The sequence below is a fragment of the Branchiostoma belcheri genome, unplaced genomic scaffold (assembly GCF_001625305.1).
Source record: "Branchiostoma belcheri isolate BF01 breed outbred unplaced genomic scaffold, Haploidv18h27 scaffold262, whole genome shotgun sequence".
NCBI lineage: Eukaryota > Metazoa > Chordata > Leptocardii > Amphioxiformes > Branchiostomatidae > Branchiostoma > Branchiostoma belcheri.
The window spans coordinates 181,835-198,444 of NW_017803868.1; the positions used below are offsets into that span (position 1 = coordinate 181,835).

At 39.8% G+C, this 16,610-nt stretch overlaps 1 protein-coding gene across 1 annotated transcript in view; it reads left to right on the forward strand.

Annotated features, from left to right (window-relative positions):
• Window positions 1–15,311, forward strand: part of LOC109472032 — a 40,126-nt gene extending 24,815 nt beyond the window's left edge. The window contains 22 exon segments of the mRNA XM_019771602.1: window positions 324–389; window positions 1,477–1,545; window positions 2,239–2,291; window positions 2,448–2,585; window positions 2,889–2,979; window positions 3,444–3,619; window positions 3,963–4,190; window positions 4,430–4,946; window positions 5,974–6,035; window positions 6,448–6,676; window positions 6,784–7,004; window positions 7,196–7,350; window positions 9,022–9,169; window positions 10,582–10,696; window positions 10,843–10,886; window positions 10,888–11,058; window positions 11,345–11,519; window positions 11,953–12,384; window positions 12,621–12,851; window positions 13,145–13,229; window positions 13,383–13,621; window positions 14,788–15,311. Coding sequence (XP_019627161.1) covers window positions 324–389; window positions 1,477–1,545; window positions 2,239–2,291; window positions 2,448–2,585; window positions 2,889–2,979; window positions 3,444–3,619; window positions 3,963–4,190; window positions 4,430–4,946; window positions 5,974–6,035; window positions 6,448–6,676; window positions 6,784–7,004; window positions 7,196–7,350; window positions 9,022–9,169; window positions 10,582–10,696; window positions 10,843–10,886; window positions 10,888–11,058; window positions 11,345–11,519; window positions 11,953–12,384; window positions 12,621–12,851; window positions 13,145–13,229; window positions 13,383–13,621; window positions 14,788–15,311 — 4,169 coding nt within the window.
• The last annotated feature ends 1,299 nt before the right edge of the window (window positions 15,312–16,610 follow it).

Below are 16,610 nucleotides of genomic sequence, written 5' to 3' on the forward strand. Positions count from 1 at the left end.
CAGCTGACCTATCTAGATTTAGACTGAATGATATTGATACATATGTTTATTGTATCCTGTAGATGATAGTTTGTAGATTAGTATACTGACTTGATGACCATCATATACTTTATACTTTATTCATAAAAATCAACATAGCAGTAGTACATAGTACAACTGAATTGTGTTGACCTAACAAAAAGTAAACACGAGTCAACTTAGCAAAAGTACATAAGAGACATCACAACACTTACATTATACACAGAGGCACTAAGCCTTCATTTGGCTGTTGTATAGACGGATTGAGTAATGTAAGAATGAATTATACAGTCTGTTTGTTCTAGCCCTGGGTACCCTGATCCCCCCCGAGTTCCTGAGAGAAATTCCCGTTCCTGCTGGCCCCACGTCCGGTACCAAGTCATGCAGTGGATGCTCCGGGTTTAGCATGTTTTTGAGCAGTTTAACTGCCGCCAGTTCACGACGTTCCCTAAGAGTGGGAAGGACAGGGACACTCCTTCTCCCACCAAGAGAGATTATCCTTAAGGCCCTCCTCTGTACTTTCTCGATCGCTTGGTCCTGTTGTTTACTACAACCAACAAGTAGCACATGGCCATACTCAAGTACCGGCCTAACCAGGGCTAAGTAAACCTGTATGAGGTCTGAGACGCTCATCCCTTGTTTAGTGAGGAGTCTGAGGTGATGTAGTCTCCGTGACGCTTTGGTCACCATTGCGTTGACTTGCTCGTTGAAGGTTAAGCCTTGGTCAAGAATGAACCCAAGACCCTTGGCTAAACTAACAACTGGTACTGGCGCTCCCCCCAGGGTTAATGTAGGTGGCACAGGGACACTTCTGCAGAAGCAGATTTGGAGTAGCTGACTCTTTCCGCCATTGAGAGTCATCCTGTGTTCACTGGCCCACGAGTCGAGATTAGATGTTTCCTCTTCGACTGATCTGTCATCATCTGCCTTGAGTGCCAACAATGTCCTGGACAATGTGACGTCATCGGCGTACCCGACATTCATAGTATCCAGGTGGACAGTTCTCCTGGTGCTCATAAACAGCAGAAACAAGTATGGCGAAATGACCCCACCCTGAGGTACCCCAGATGTAAGAGTACGCCAGGAGCACGTCTCCCCGTTTGCAACTACTCTCTGCTGTCTGTCCTTCAGGTAGTTATGAATCCATGCTGACATTCCCGAACTTAGCTGGAGGTTGATCACAGTCTGGAGGAGCAGGGCGTGGTCAACACAATCGAAAGCCTTACTCATATCCGCGAATACTGCACGAATCAAGACTGGCTTTCGGGAGTTCAACGCAGTCATCCACGTGTGAACCATGCGCACCAAGGCAATTGTGGTTGACGACCCCCGCAAGTATGCGTATTGGTCCTTGATGAACATCCCCCACCCCCCCATCAGGGGAGCAGCAATTTAGCTTGCCAGGACGATTTCATACAATATTAACTTTCATGAAAAGCAATTGCATTTTTGTTACAGATACAACTGCAAAACCAGCAACATTTGTGTTGGACAACATGGAGCTAACATCAATGGCTGCTACGACAGGTCTGTATCGGTATAGCCGGTATAACCGCCCTTTGGCGTAAAACACCAGGTCAAAAAAATAAAAACAGTTTTACCTTTTTAGTTACTCATTTGTCTGTAAAAGTCAGAGTTAAGGTGCCATGGCATTAATGATCTAATTATATCAATAAATGAAAATATCTCCCGTGTTTGTTTGAATTAAAGTGCAATTACACTCCATAATATTGGTCTCATTTCCAAACATAAGCATTTGAAACGACAGATTAACTATACTAATCTAATATACATCAGTGATGCCAACAGTGTAATTGTTGTTTTGCAGATCCTAGGATGACAACCGGCTCACCTACAATACGGACAACATTAAATAGTATGTGATAATTGAAAAATAAATTACCAAAAGAAAACTCATTCTGCGGTTAACTTTACAAAAAAATATTTGCATATTTTGTTGCATTAATTGTACGGTAAAGGTGTTGACCGTGAATAGAAAAACCCTGCGATTTTATTATTGGCATCGTACATATGTTTTTTTTTTCTAAATCACACATATTATAAAGATGAAAATCATAATATTCATAGGATTACCTTCCGGGCTTGGTCTCAGCAGAGTAATTTTTCATCCCCGCTTTACACTGTTAAACCTTTAAATTACTATATGTTTGGTACGGTTGCTAACGTTAGTCGTTATCAGTTTGTCCATTTTACTTTAAGGTAATGAAAAGGACTCTCACACTCCTGGCAGGACACTTAATCCTCTCCAAGCGGTAAAAAAATTTATTTACCTAAAGTTTAGTTATTATAAATATATCTCATATACATGTATAAAGGAATATGTCTCTACTATATGATCGTTTGGCTTTTGCAAAAGTGATTTCTTAGCAAGTGCAGTTATCTATGCTACTTTGCTTTCTTGTGTGTAGCTACAGCGTTTGAAGGATCAAATGGAACAGTCCAAAGGAGCGTCGTTAGAAAATGTGATCGGAGTTGTTGCAGAGATTAACGATTTACTCCAGCTCGACACGTCTCAGTTATCCTCGTCTGGATTTCCACCTGAACTGGTAGGATAGGATTACAGATTTTGACCCCAAAAAAAACAAGCAATTTATTACCAAGCTTATGTCCCTTTTTCAGCACAATTTATTACGTTGCACATGGATCATAGTGATATTTGGCTTAATTGTATATATTAGTCGTCGAAATGGAATTATGGACCCATAGAGCTCTGCATTCTATGGTACTGTTTATTTCAGGTATGTACTGATAGTTACTCTCTTATAAAAAGCCAAGTAAAAGTATTAATAATATCCTCACGTGAAGCATGTTGGAATGACTGTAATGATCTTTGCACAATTTTTCAACAGGAGGCGGGCATAGATCTGCTGAGCAAGTCTGCTGAACTCATCAGATCATCTCAAGGTGCCACAGTATTAACAATGGAGACAATGTATAAATGTACGTACCTGCATTGTGAGATGTTTGTCATATATTACCCAGCATAATAATATATAACTACCGACTGTATTTAACGTATTTTTCTTCATGTAAACTTGTTGTTGTTAGTTTACTTTTAGTATATAGTGGTCAACACTTGCAGCACCTTGTCTGTTACAATATTATCTGTAGCCTGACTTCTGATTTAGAACTGCCACAACTTGATATCATTATCTTTCGAGCAACACAATACATTTCTGCCCTTCAACGGCCATTTGTTTCACATATTGGCTAAGAAGTCAACCATATTTGTTCTTTTTAAAACAATTGACGCCTATACGTTGCTAGACATAATGTAACGGGCTGTTATTTTCTCCAATAATATATAATTCGTTGGTATAATCATTGTGCACTGCTCCCGACTCCACAAAGCGTTTCTAGAAGACTTTTGGACCGATTCCGGTCCTTTACCCAATCTGTTTCAGCCGTAACACATACCGTGTCCAGTCTGATTCAAATGCTGCCAGTAGGAAACTCCACCATTCTTGACACCTTATCGCCTCTGTTTGAAATGGATTTCATAGATGTCAACTCGGTAGACGTGTCTCCAAAACAACAGCTGAAGAACAAGAAAGATCAGCAATGGAAATCTGAGCAGCAGGTCGGTTATAAACGTTACTTTTAATTGAGGTATGCAACCATGTATTACCCTGAGGAAAGTATAAGTACCAGGAGCACCATATCCTATTACCAAACTAATGAAACAATTCAAAGCGGTCTTATTGTAATTACTAATGGTCTAGGAATATTGTTACCTTAGAAATATCAAACTCTAATGCAGTGAGAAAGGAGGTTTGTATTGCATTTGATTTTAAATACGCGACGTGCGTAAAAATCAGAAAATCCATGAATTTAATCAGGAATAGTAATTTTTCCAAGCTGTATTTGATTACCTTATTATCAAAATCCACACGTTTCAACACTTACGATTTTGTATTCAACAGCTTCGTAACGCTGGACTTTTCTTAATGGGAAGTATTGAACGAATAGCAGACAGCCTCCTGAACATTTTGTCGGTTAACGAAGACTACGTGAAGAACTTTGAAAACGACGATGTCACTGTCCAAGTTGCAAGGTCCATCAAGAAGGATATAGTTAAACTTCAGGTTGGCCAGGAAAAGGTCTTGGCATCACCGGCACATTGTACTTTAGATGGTGTTACGGATGCTAAGGTCAGTGGTTTAGTTGTTCTTTATACCAGAAATCTAGTAAAAACACTGTCATGAGAGGGTGCTTTTTCAAAAGATAAATTAGGCAGTTTTGTGAGCACTCTTTGGAGATGACGTCATTTATAATTATGGACGGTAATGGACGCTTGTAATGTTTTTAAATGGTGTGGAATTTTAAATTCGTAGAAAGATTTTCTTTATATTCGAATACCTTTCTACACTTCTATCCTTATATGCTGTAGATGACTATAATGAAGAAGAACCTGTTTTCCTGGAACGCATCTACCTTTGGGGAAAACGTCACCACACCCGTGACTACGTTTTCGTGGGGTCCTGGACGCCTTGACAGCTGCTCTATACAGCTAAACATCTCGAATCCTGTCGCATTTGGAGTCATTGAAGAACCAATGCGTCAAAAACGCGACCTTCGGAAACGTGGTCTTGTTGGGACACAGTCAGCACTGAGTGACATTGCCGGCAGACAGAACAACAACGTGACGATGGCCCACCATGCGTTTGACGTACCAGCTGATACCGCTGTCGTTGTGATGCAGTTGTCGTGGTGGGATCACGCCGCTGCCTTCCGTGTGTTCTTCCGGTACGACACGCCTCCTACAGAGAAGCTGTATGACGACATGGTGATAGTTCAGGAAGAAGACGTTTTTCTGGCTTGGCATCGAGGCACAAACAGCTTGCAGACATTCACTCCAAATATCCAGAGACGGCGGGGGAGACTTTATGTTGGGATACAAAAAGAAGGTAATGTCAACTGAATCTAAATTGCTCAGCCAGTTTGACCACCATTTAGTTTAAAACACCCAATACCCTAGCAACAATGAAAAAGGGTTCCTTTACGGGGCAAAACCACTAAACCGTACACCCATTTTGACAAAATCTATACATTTATTACCTTCGCCAAGAAGGTTATGTTTTCAGTAGCGTTTGTGTGTATGTGTGGTTGTGGTTTAGCAAGATAACTCGAGAAGCAGTAAATGGATTGGAATAAAACTTGGTAGGTGGGTAGGTCTTCATGAGACCTAGAAATGATTAGATTTTGGGCCCCCTGGCGGCTTTCCTAGGTACTGCAGCAGAACTTCCGGTTTTGATATCTCGTGATCTGGACATGCTAGGGTCACGAATTTTGGATGGCAGATCTCTCTTGGGATAGGGAAGAAGTGACATGAGTTTGGGTTCCCTAGCAGCTTGTTCTAGAATTGCAGGAGCATTTGTTGAAACATTTTCGAGGGAGGATAACTCAAGAACCGGTTGACGGATTGTCGTGATTTTTGGTATTTAGGTAGTTGAAGTGATGCTTGTCATAATCAGATGACAATTATGCAATTTAGGAGCTAATTTGCATAATTAATGAGGAAATTCTAGAAATCTGCTTTGTTCGATAATAGAACTATGAAACACCTGTGACATCCACTTGAGAACGAGAAAAACATCTGAGGATATAGATTATGTAAATGAGGACCTAATTTGCATAATTAATGGCAAATTTGTATAATTTCATAGTTGTAACTGCTCGGAATTACATACTTGCTACATTTGGAAGGTGAACATCAATAAACATAATTGATTCAAATCATGACCCCATTTGCATAATTTATGAGGAAGTGCTGAAATAGCCTTTTTGTTAAGATAAGGCTGTCATTGGGTGGAGAATATGATCAACTGATATAATCCATGCAAATGAGGTGCTTATTTACTAAATCAATGATTAGAATTATATAATTTGTCAACCGCAAGAGTTAACATTAAGAGTTAACATTAATTCCCGTAGAATCCGCCACTCGTCTGCAAACTGCACCTTCATCCAAGGACTACAAAATTCAGGCAACGACAGTGGGATGTCTCAACTGGGATCCTACATTGGAGAAGTGGCAAGAAACCGACTGTGGGGTGAGTTTCGGGTTGTTTTGTGAAGCAATGATTTATGCACAGACCTAGAGATGCAGCATGTACCTGTATTGGTCTTAATGTGGAGAATTTAACAGCTTTAATTGAAGTATATCATACAAAAGCAACTCCAAGTATTTGTAATCCTTGATATTTTCTCTTTGAAAAATCATAATAAACAAATAAACAAACAAATATATGGCGACTGAAAAAACAGCATTTCATAAACTTCCTCCTAGATCCTCTCTATTTTCTATAATTCTAAAATTCCAGTGGTGTTAGTTAAAACAAAGAACTGCCCTAGGCCTAGTGCTAGTATTATCCTTCAATATCTGATTTATTTTTTTGTCTGCACCAGGTCCACGTAGATCCATCAAATACTACCATGACATGTAACTGCAACGTTCCGAGATCGAAGGCTGTAATTGCTGGCTCCTTACACGTCCTTCCAAATTCTATTGATTTTGACAAAATCTTCGACGATCCCAACATCCTGAATGACAACGAACTTGTTTTCTACACTGTAATTGGCGAGTGGGCTCTCTACTTCATAATGATGATTCTACTCAACGTGGACTTCAAGCGCCATCGAGTGAGTATAGCTAGATGTTGGCAGGGTTAAAAGTTCAACATGAAATTTACATTCATTCTTTTTTTAACTGTAGTTGTCTTGTAGTGTTTTTTACCCACTCCATTTTTTCCTCTTTGTACCAGAAACAGACGGCTTTCGGCAGTAAGAAGCCTTTACGACCACTGTCCATCCTCCCTCCGGACAGGATGCCTGCCCCATATCTGTACCAGATTACCGTGAACACCGGCTCCATGTTTGGTGCTGGAACCTCGGCACGAATCGGGTTTCAAGTGTTTGGATCAAGAAACAAAACCGCGGTCAAGATGCTAAACCCGGATGGAGAAGTATTAAGTTTCAAATCTTTTTAACATGATATGTCTCGTTTATTGACTTGGACTTTTGATTTCTGTTTGTTTTCTTGCTTATCATATTGCTAAAACAGACTTGACATGTTGCTAAAAGAGGTTTGACTTGATACGTAAGCTTTATTGTGTCATAAATATCTACGTCCTAAAACATTTCAAATCTTATTCAGTCCTTGCTGCGAGGTGGCACTTATGACTTCATCATGCCCCAGAAGTCGTCACTGGGACATCTGGAGCTGCTGCATATCTGGCACGACAACACCGGTGTGGATGAGGCTTCGTGGTTTCTGAAGGACATTATTGTGAAGGATCTGCAAACAGAGGAAGTGTAAGATGCAAACAATAAACAAGTTATAGTGACCGAGGATTCGTTAACCATTAATTAAACAGAATTTTACAAAAACATGTACCCGTAGGTTTTCATTCATATTTGAATTCAGGAGACATGCATAATGAATGAGTTTCTATTGTTTTGCAATCCATTCAAAATTCCAATTTTATTTTGTGAAGAAGTTTAAGTTCTTCCCATGCTTTAAAATTTATGGATTTGTGTAATCTGTGGTTGCACCTTAAAATTTGTGTCTTGTTTTTGACCCTAAACAAGACGTCTTATGATTTTGTTAATCAATAATGTGAAATATCACCAAAAGCCTGGAATTCATTACACATTTTCATTGGTCTAAGCCATAATCCTTGGTCTAAGAAAAGTATTGACCTAGTACATTTAGTTTTTGTTGCATTTTGCAGTTATCAGTTTGTCTGCTATGACTGGCTGTCTGAAGAACGAGGCGACTTCCAGATTCAGAAAGTTCTACACGTGGCGACCCGGGAACAGTTGGACTGCTTCAGTAGTCTGTTCCGTGAGAACACGGACGCAATGTTCTACGATCAACACATGTGGACATCTCCCTTTGTGTCACCTGAAGGTATCTTCCATCAGACGTTGAGCATGCTTTGGTTCTTTTCTTTTCATAGTTATCTTCTCAAAATACAAGTTATAAATCTATAGCTAGCTATACTGTTATTGTTTCCGCAGAATATTTTGCTTTCCTAAAAGGAGACTATATTTACTGCATTTGGAGATGTATTAGGTATAAGGTGAGCTTGTTACCTCCATGAAATGGTGGGTACTGTTTTCGGTCTAAGGGATATCTTAGTGTATGTCTTAAGATCCGTCTGGAGGAATAGGATGTTATCTAGTAGGTGGGTAGGTGTGGTAAATTAGATTTTTTAGGTTGTTTTGGGGCACCTGACAATTGAACTTGGTACTGCAGTAGGAAATTAAAAACTATCTTTGGCACTGGACTGTCTTTGAGCATGGTGTTTAAGTGGCATATGGTTGTTAAGATAAAGGTTAAGTTGTGTAAATTTCGGCCCCCAGCTGTTTGCTGTGGCCAAGCAGGGTTGCTCGATTTCATTTTTGTTTTCGGCTAATGATCACAAGAACCACTAAATGAATTGCGATTGCCTTCGGTCCTTGAATAGTCGCTGTGTGACTTTGAGTTTTAACGTGCAATTTGCAGGTTGCAGTCGATCTGCAATGTTTTTAAAAATTTACGCCCCCCCCTGTAATTTGCAGTGTTGAGTCCCTAGTGCTAGTATTATGGTTGCGTCATTAACCAGGAAACGGGGTCATCTGTCTTGGTCAGGTGTACATCTGTGCTAAGGATTTAATGTAAGGATAAGCTTGGCACTAGGGTGGTGAACCTAGAATTCAAAAGTTGTCTCTGATGGTAGGTTGTAGCCTGGACATGTTTGCCTCTTATATGTTTGTTTATTTGGTAGCTTGAATCATGTCCAAGAGAAATCTGTAAAAGTGGTAAAGTACGTGACCTTGCAAGGAAGATGGAGTTAAGTAATTATCTTTGAATGTGATGTTTAATCATACAAGGTAAAGCACAAAATTTACAAAACACTAGCTATTTCATTGAAGTACGAGGTCTCCGAGCTCTTGTTGTAAATCGTTTTTGTCTATTGTAAATCTATTTTCAGGATCAAATTTCAGCAAGTCGGAACGTCTGTCCTGTTGCTGTGCTGTCTTCAACAGCATCATGCTGTCCAACGCCATGTGGTACAAAAGTGACGAGGGCTTTTTGACCAAGAACACCGTGTATGATCTAGGGTTTGTTCAGATCACCCTACAGGTAAGAGAACCTCATAGGTTTCATGCCCGTAGCCAGGATTTTGAAGGGGGGGGGGGGGTTCTTCCCGACTGCGCATGCTTGAGGTGACATCGAGTGCCGTAGGCGCGAGGCGAGAGCCGAAGGCGCAAGGTTCCTAGGGGGTCCGGGGGTATGCTCCCCCTGAAAATTTTGAAAAATGAACCTTCTAAAATGGCATTTCGTGCATTTTTGAGAGGACTTCGAAGAATAAATCAGAGATAAATTTTTATTCAATGACAAAGGGAGCAGTTTTCTACGATTCCAGTCCATCTTTTCAAGAAAAATCTTTGACCTTTAAATAAAAGCGGACCAAATAGTGGACGCTTACATAAAAATTGAACCAAAAAGTGGGCCTTTGAGCCTTGTGGGGGTTCTTCCTAATCCCCCCCCCGCCCCTCCCGGCTACGGGCATGGTTTTCCTCACTGCCCTTACCGACAAAGATAAATGGCAAGAATTTTAGTTTATACCCTTGACAAGTCTCTCCAACGTTATCTACGTTATCAACGTTATTAATTTTTTTATACCCAAGGCACTCCAATCCTGTAGGATCCGACGCTTGGTGAATTGCCCAAGCAGATAACTGCTCATTATAAGTTTAGAAGTAAAGATTTTGCTTGTATCCTCTTAACTGCAATGGAATTAAAGACTTTAAAAATCTATTCTCGCAACCTCATCGCCCCTTTTCATATAAACTGACATTTTTTCTTTTGTGTTTTTTGTAAGGAGCTGTACGTCAGTCTCATGTCTGTTATTATGGTGTTACCGGTTGTTTTGGTACCGGCCAGACTGTTCCGTGTGGCGGCATCCGCTCCAATCACGGCTCCCGGAATACGGCGTAGCTCCAAATATGGTATGCTGCTTCATTAACATACTGACGTAGTTATGTATACGTGTGTCTATTTCAAACGAGGCAGATCAATATACCTAACATTACATACAAAAGGTATTTTATACAAAAACCCCGTCCTTTTGTTTCTATAGGCCCTGCATTTGGTCCTATAGTTTTAGCTAGATCTCAATAAAGATCATGCAATGGTCATGCTATACAGGCTGACAAAAAAAGATACTAAACTACGACTCTTTCTTTCATCCTATCAGGGTTATTTAAAGAGCGACTGACAAGTTTTTCAAAGTACTTGGCGTGGGTGCTCGTGGCGATGGTTTCTGTCGTCTCGTCGTTCTTTGTGATCCTGTACAGTCTGGACTGGGGTAGAGAGAAGAGTGCAGCCTGGCTTAAAGCCTTCTTCTTTTCATTCGGTTTCTCAAGTCTCATCGCCGAAACTGTCCAGGTAAACTTCCTTAATAAGGCTTTGGTCAATTTCAGTCGCTCTGCTACATCCTTTAGGTATGAAGTATGCAGCTAATGACAACGTTATTAATGATATATCTGCAGATATTGGTCCTGGCCACCCTTTTTGCCATGATTTGTATCCCGAGGTCCTCCGACAGGCAGAAGATGTACAAAATCAACAAAGGTGAACTCCACGTGCATCTTTATGATCACAAAGGTAGGCCATTATACATTTATACCACAATGCTTTTTGCGATTATTCCTTAGGCGTGGGTCAAAAGCAAGACTGAGTAAAGCGGTTAGAATCTTAGTACGATGTGTCTGTTATAACCAATGTCTTGTATACGATGTTTATAATTTCAGCTCGTCGGAAGGTGTATCCACCGGGTGCTGCATCTGCTGAAAGGATTAAAATAAAAAAATGTACAACGGCGGAAGTTCTTCTCCGTCATTACGGAGTATGGTCTACTTTTTCTGTTTGTTGTGATTATGTTCTTCATCAGCCATCACGATAAAGACCCGTTTGCCTACCACGCATCGCAAACGCTGTCCGGCACGCTTCTGGAAGATCACGATTCGGTACGCAACATTCCAGACACCATATTTAAATTGCAGTTTAAACCTTGAACGTGAATGCAGTAAATTGTGAGGATGTGTAGTATATGTCACAGATTATCTCTCTTAATATCATACGACCATATAGTAAGATAATTTTGTTGGGTCTTCTCGTCATTCTCAATCAACCTGACGTCAATAAAAGATTACCCGAACCCTTTACTGCTTGTTTTGGACGCCAAAGTTATCTGTTCACATTCCTGGCTATTGTCCTAGAAACACATTTTACTCTATGTTTGTTTTTTCACAGATCACCACTGCTGACGAGTTTTGGACATGGAGTGAGGAGATCCTCCTGCCTGTTTTGTACCCGTCGTTCTGGTACAACGGGTGGAAGATGAAGTACTTGGACCGACAGTTTCTACTTTATACTGATGCCTTCAAAATCGGCCCTCCACTCCTGACCCAAGTCAGGGAGGCACCGGGTGGGAATCATGGCTTTTCATGTTTATCATGTATAGTGCTTTCATGGTTACAACAAGTACATCTGGCTGTTTGATACCGTTTATTTCAAAGTCTTAAAGCGCAATAGACTTCGATATCATTTATTCATTACAATCTACGTTACGATAAAGTGTAATGAATTCTTGAACTTAGTTGTCCTGTACTAGAAGTTTGAAATGAACTGCTCTTTTAATTTTTGTGATATATACTTTGTACTTAAGCAACTGATTTAGCCATAAGCATTAACATTTCAACGTTTTATACACGCAGATGCCATGGCCACAGGAAAACACGGATGGATGGTTTCAACTGGAAATGATTCATCCACATGTTGGCAATTTAATGTCACCTTCATGATGTCACAAGGTTCAGGCTGCGCCTCCAAATACTCCATGGAACTCCCGGGTCTGCTAGGTTTGGCGAGAACAGTATTCTCCGACCTTCAGAAAAACGAGTGGATCGACAAATACACAGACTATCTGGTTCTGGACCTGTCTATGTATTACCCTGCCCAAAAACTGTTCAGTAGCCTGAGACTGACCGTACAACAGGAAGATATCGGCCATCTGTCTACATCTGCAACTGTGGAAACACACAGGCTGTTCCAGTACGAAAATGACTCCGATTACGTCATGTTGGTCTCCTATATCATCTTTTTATTTTTGTTTGTGGTTCATCTCACCAAAGAAGTAATCATCATGAAGAAGGAGGGAAGGAAGTTCTTCAAGTCTATGTGGAACATCTTGGCCCTAGCGAGCATAATTGGATCTGCAGCTGCCATCTGTATCTTTGGAATTAGGTACCGATCTGCATCTGCGGCACTGGACAAATTGGTCAAGGCAACAGGTACATTGTTACATTAGATTTTACAGACTGAGATTAAGAAACAGGCATACAGATGCAAACAACAATATTGAGAAGAATTTGCATTTTCGAATTGAATAATATATGTACACATCATCTATTATAATCCATATGCTGGAATTGATGAATTCTGAGCAGTCGAGTTACGGATCCTCATGGCTAGTACAGTAATCAGTTACTATCTAACTTCGCCATATATCTTATATATTATTTTGTAGGCGAACTTGGAATAGACAGGTTTGTCGACTTTAGCTCCACGTTCTGGTGGGATGAAGCCTTCAAGACCGTGCAGGCCTTGGTAGTGTTCATCACTACACTGACGTTACTCCGAGTCGTCCGCTTCAGCAAGACCATCGCCAGTTTCATCGCTCTGCCGGGTGTCATGAAGAACGACCTGATCGGCTTCTCAATCGTCAGTGCTATAGCCTTCATGGCTTTCAGCTGCTCAGGTAAGACGTCCTATATGATAAGAACGAAGCCTCTAAGACCGTATTCTTTTGATTGCCACATGTTTATGACAGCAAGATAGGAATATAATCTTTTCATTATCTAAATGGCATACATTTCTCTGTATGATCTTGACGACCTAGAATGGCTTCGAAGCAATGACGCTTCTCAAAAAGGTTTAGACGTAGATTTTTAAAATCTTGCATTTTTGTGTTGTACTAACTGTGGTACTTAACGTTTGTGTTTGCTATGATCGGAGTCTTTTTTAATTAAGACATTTCATTTTTGACCACAGGGATGCTTGTATTTGGGACACATATGAAGGCCTACACCAATGTGTTGCACACCAACTTCGCTTTATTTGAGATGCTGTTGGGCAGGTATGTAGCGCTATTGCCTTTAACCAAATGTCAGTTCACTATAAGTCTGTTGTGTCGATCTAATAGCCTTAACTTGTCACAGAACGCATAAAGCATATGAAAGCCAAAGGTTATGCTGTCAGCATTGTGTTAACTTGTCGGTTATGTTTCCAGGTTCTTTGCCGAGGAAATCTTAGAATCGAACCGATATGTGGGCCCGATCTTCTTTACCTTTTTCATGATACTCATCTTTATACTACTTGTCAACTTCCTGGTAACTATCATCTGTGATGCCATCGCTTCTGGTGCCTACATTGCTGATGAACATGACCAAGAACTGGCTGATTATATTTGGAAAAGTTTCCAGGAGATGTTCGGGATTTATGTCCCTCCTTCGGAAGATGCCACAACAGGTGAATTATTTCAGCAGGGTACTTTAGATGCATTGGTGGGAGTCGTGTTGAAAATAAAATACAAAACTGCGGTTTTAAACATCAAAGACTTTTTTGTACTTTTCCACTGTGTACCTTCTGTCCTTGTCAGCGAATTAATGAATACAATTTTGTTTTCTGTCTTATGATGTATTACTAATTAGAGACACATGTATTACTAATTCGGGAATAGAAATGTAGATTTGGGACGTTTGATCCACTGTTTAAGTCGCGTAATGTCATTGTTAGTGCAAAATAACACTAAACAATAGCCATAGGCAATTTGAACTCTACCATTAGATAAGAGATGTCTTTTGATGTTTTGAATGACACCCACCCCTCTTTTTCGGCATTACGAAAATGAACCAACAAAAGTAGTCAACACGATATAAGTAACCAGAAAAAAGACATGACAAAGTGTCATTGCTATGTAAATCAAGTTAAGATAATTCCCGTGGAGAGACAAAACCATAGGACCTAGTACTGTCGCTTGGGTGATGGCAGCGCAGGGTCCTAATAATATATACTTGTGTTGAGAGTTCTACGCGGAGTACTTCTTTCCGGTTTAAGATGAAGTGTAGATCCGATCGTAGATGGCCTCTTTTCCCCGTTGTTCACGGTCAAGAATGTTGCCTGTAGTCTGACGGAACGTTTCTAAGCTCTTCCTTTAGCGGTTTGTTGGTTTGTCTAATATGGGTGCTGTTCTACTCTTAACACTTCAGTCTGTAGATGACTTCCAATTTGATGGCTTTCTGTACGCGGTTCTTAGGGCGAATCTAAGGGACAGTAGCAGTTCCCATGGCTCTAACTTACCATAAGGACTATCTTAACTTGATTTACATATCAATGACACGAGTCTTTGTCATGTTTAATTGGTTTTGCTAGCTGTACATATATAAGTGTTGACTAGTTCCGTTAGTTCATTTTGTGACGGTGAAGAAGAGTGATGGATATCACTCGAAACGTCTGAAAGGAATTCTAATAATTTATCCTACAATTATAGTAGAGTTTAAATTGCCTATGAGTAATATTTGGCTAGATGTCTAACCTTCATAAACGTAATATGATTTATGCTCAATAAAAATGCAAACTTAGTATATATTTTTCGTCTTTAGATTTATCGTAATTGTAATTCCTATCATTCACAGACGAAGCAAAGGAAACCGAGCTTAATGCAACCTTGCAAATGATTGAAGAATCTTTGAATGAAACATTGGACGTTACAAGCTGTCTTTTGGAATACAGCACAATGAATGAATCTTTGTCAAGTCAACACGATCACGACACTGCCCAGTTCTCCGAGGAAACATCACAAGGAAAATATAAGTTAGAAGATATTTCGCCGTCAACTTCATATGACATTAAAGAGCAAGTTGAAAATCTCCTGAAAGTCCACGAAGAAAGCACGGTCAGATATGAAGAGGCACAGAACGAGAACAGACGTCGTGCCGAAGCCATGCTGAAGAGAAAACTGGCTGAGAGAAGGATGAAAACACAGACCAAACCAGAGGGGAAGACCATGGCGCAGTGTGCTCAACGCATCATGGAGCAACATGCTGCCGACAGGGAGCGGCTGGAACAACAACAAAGGGTGAACAGACGCTTGATCCAGAGCAAACTTCGTCAGAAAATGGCACTTCGTGGCATGCAAAAAAGAGAAAATCAAAAATAGCAATATTTCATGTGTCGTCTTGAGTTGTTTTCATATCATATATATTTTCCCTAATAGGGCACACCCTTGATGATGCAACAGTTAGTCAGAGCGCATTTTAGCAAATAAAGTTGAATTTGCTCATACGTTATCTAAAAAGGCTTGTTTTTTGGTTTCAGAATACAATTTAGATCAAATTTAGTATTTGATCACAGTCAGTGAATTATAGAAACATGTACGATGTGTATAAATTATTAAAATAGAAGCATTCAGATAGCAAATATGTTTTTCAGATTTTAATCGATTTTATCATATGAGCATAGTTTCTAGGTCTGATCTACGCAAAATATCGATATAGGTAGTAATTGCATGTCTGGTTACGGATTCTAATTTAGAAATCTGTAAAAAGTATATCATAAAGTAAATAAAACTATATGTGTTCATAGATGTAAATGTAAGGATCCTACTTAGTCTTTACGTTTTACAGGTGATTTTTGCAGAATTTAATTATTTTGCGTGTTGGTGTTTTACGCCGTAGGGCGTTTGTAAATAGGTGTTGATGATAAATGCCATCTTATGTATTATAACATTATCATATTGTATAACTTACATTGATGCAGAAAATCGTTATTCGTTATCCCTTGTCTATTGCAGCAGGTTTAAAGTATTTTAATTCCATGATAAAGTTTATTACATATCCCAAGGAGTTTTATTGTAACATTGTCAAAACATGAAGATTGAATAAAGTGTAAGTAATGATTTGAAAAAACTATTGGTGTCGCAAACTGTGTGCTGGATTTAATTTCTTGACTGGAAAAATAGCAGTGGGAGACGGATTGTCTCACCAAGTTTTCACACTGTAATTTTATATTTAGAACACATTCAGTTGGTATATTGCGTTTTATCGTTATTTATCCTGGATTGTATTTGTTATTTCTGTGAAGAGACAGAAGGTTTTTACCAGGTATGGAGCTACTGGTGGGATATATATCTGTCGCGTGCCAAAGGCGCAGAATCAACCGAATCAAAGATACGTTTAACCCACAACAATTTTACTTTAACACGGGGTTTTCCCAAAGAAGTACAATTTTGAAACAATATTTCTTGATATCACCAGGCTCAATAAAAGACAGCAGATGCTGATTGGTTACTAGTATGCAGACGTCATTGCTCGATCTACGGCTAGAACAATCTGTGACTCCTCTGTATTGAATTAATGATGCATATAGGACGTCTGTAAGATTCAAAAGGCCAGTAATTCCTTATTCACGAATCCTACTGCTATCCTATAGATCACCTGTGGTCTGTGATTTTTTCAGG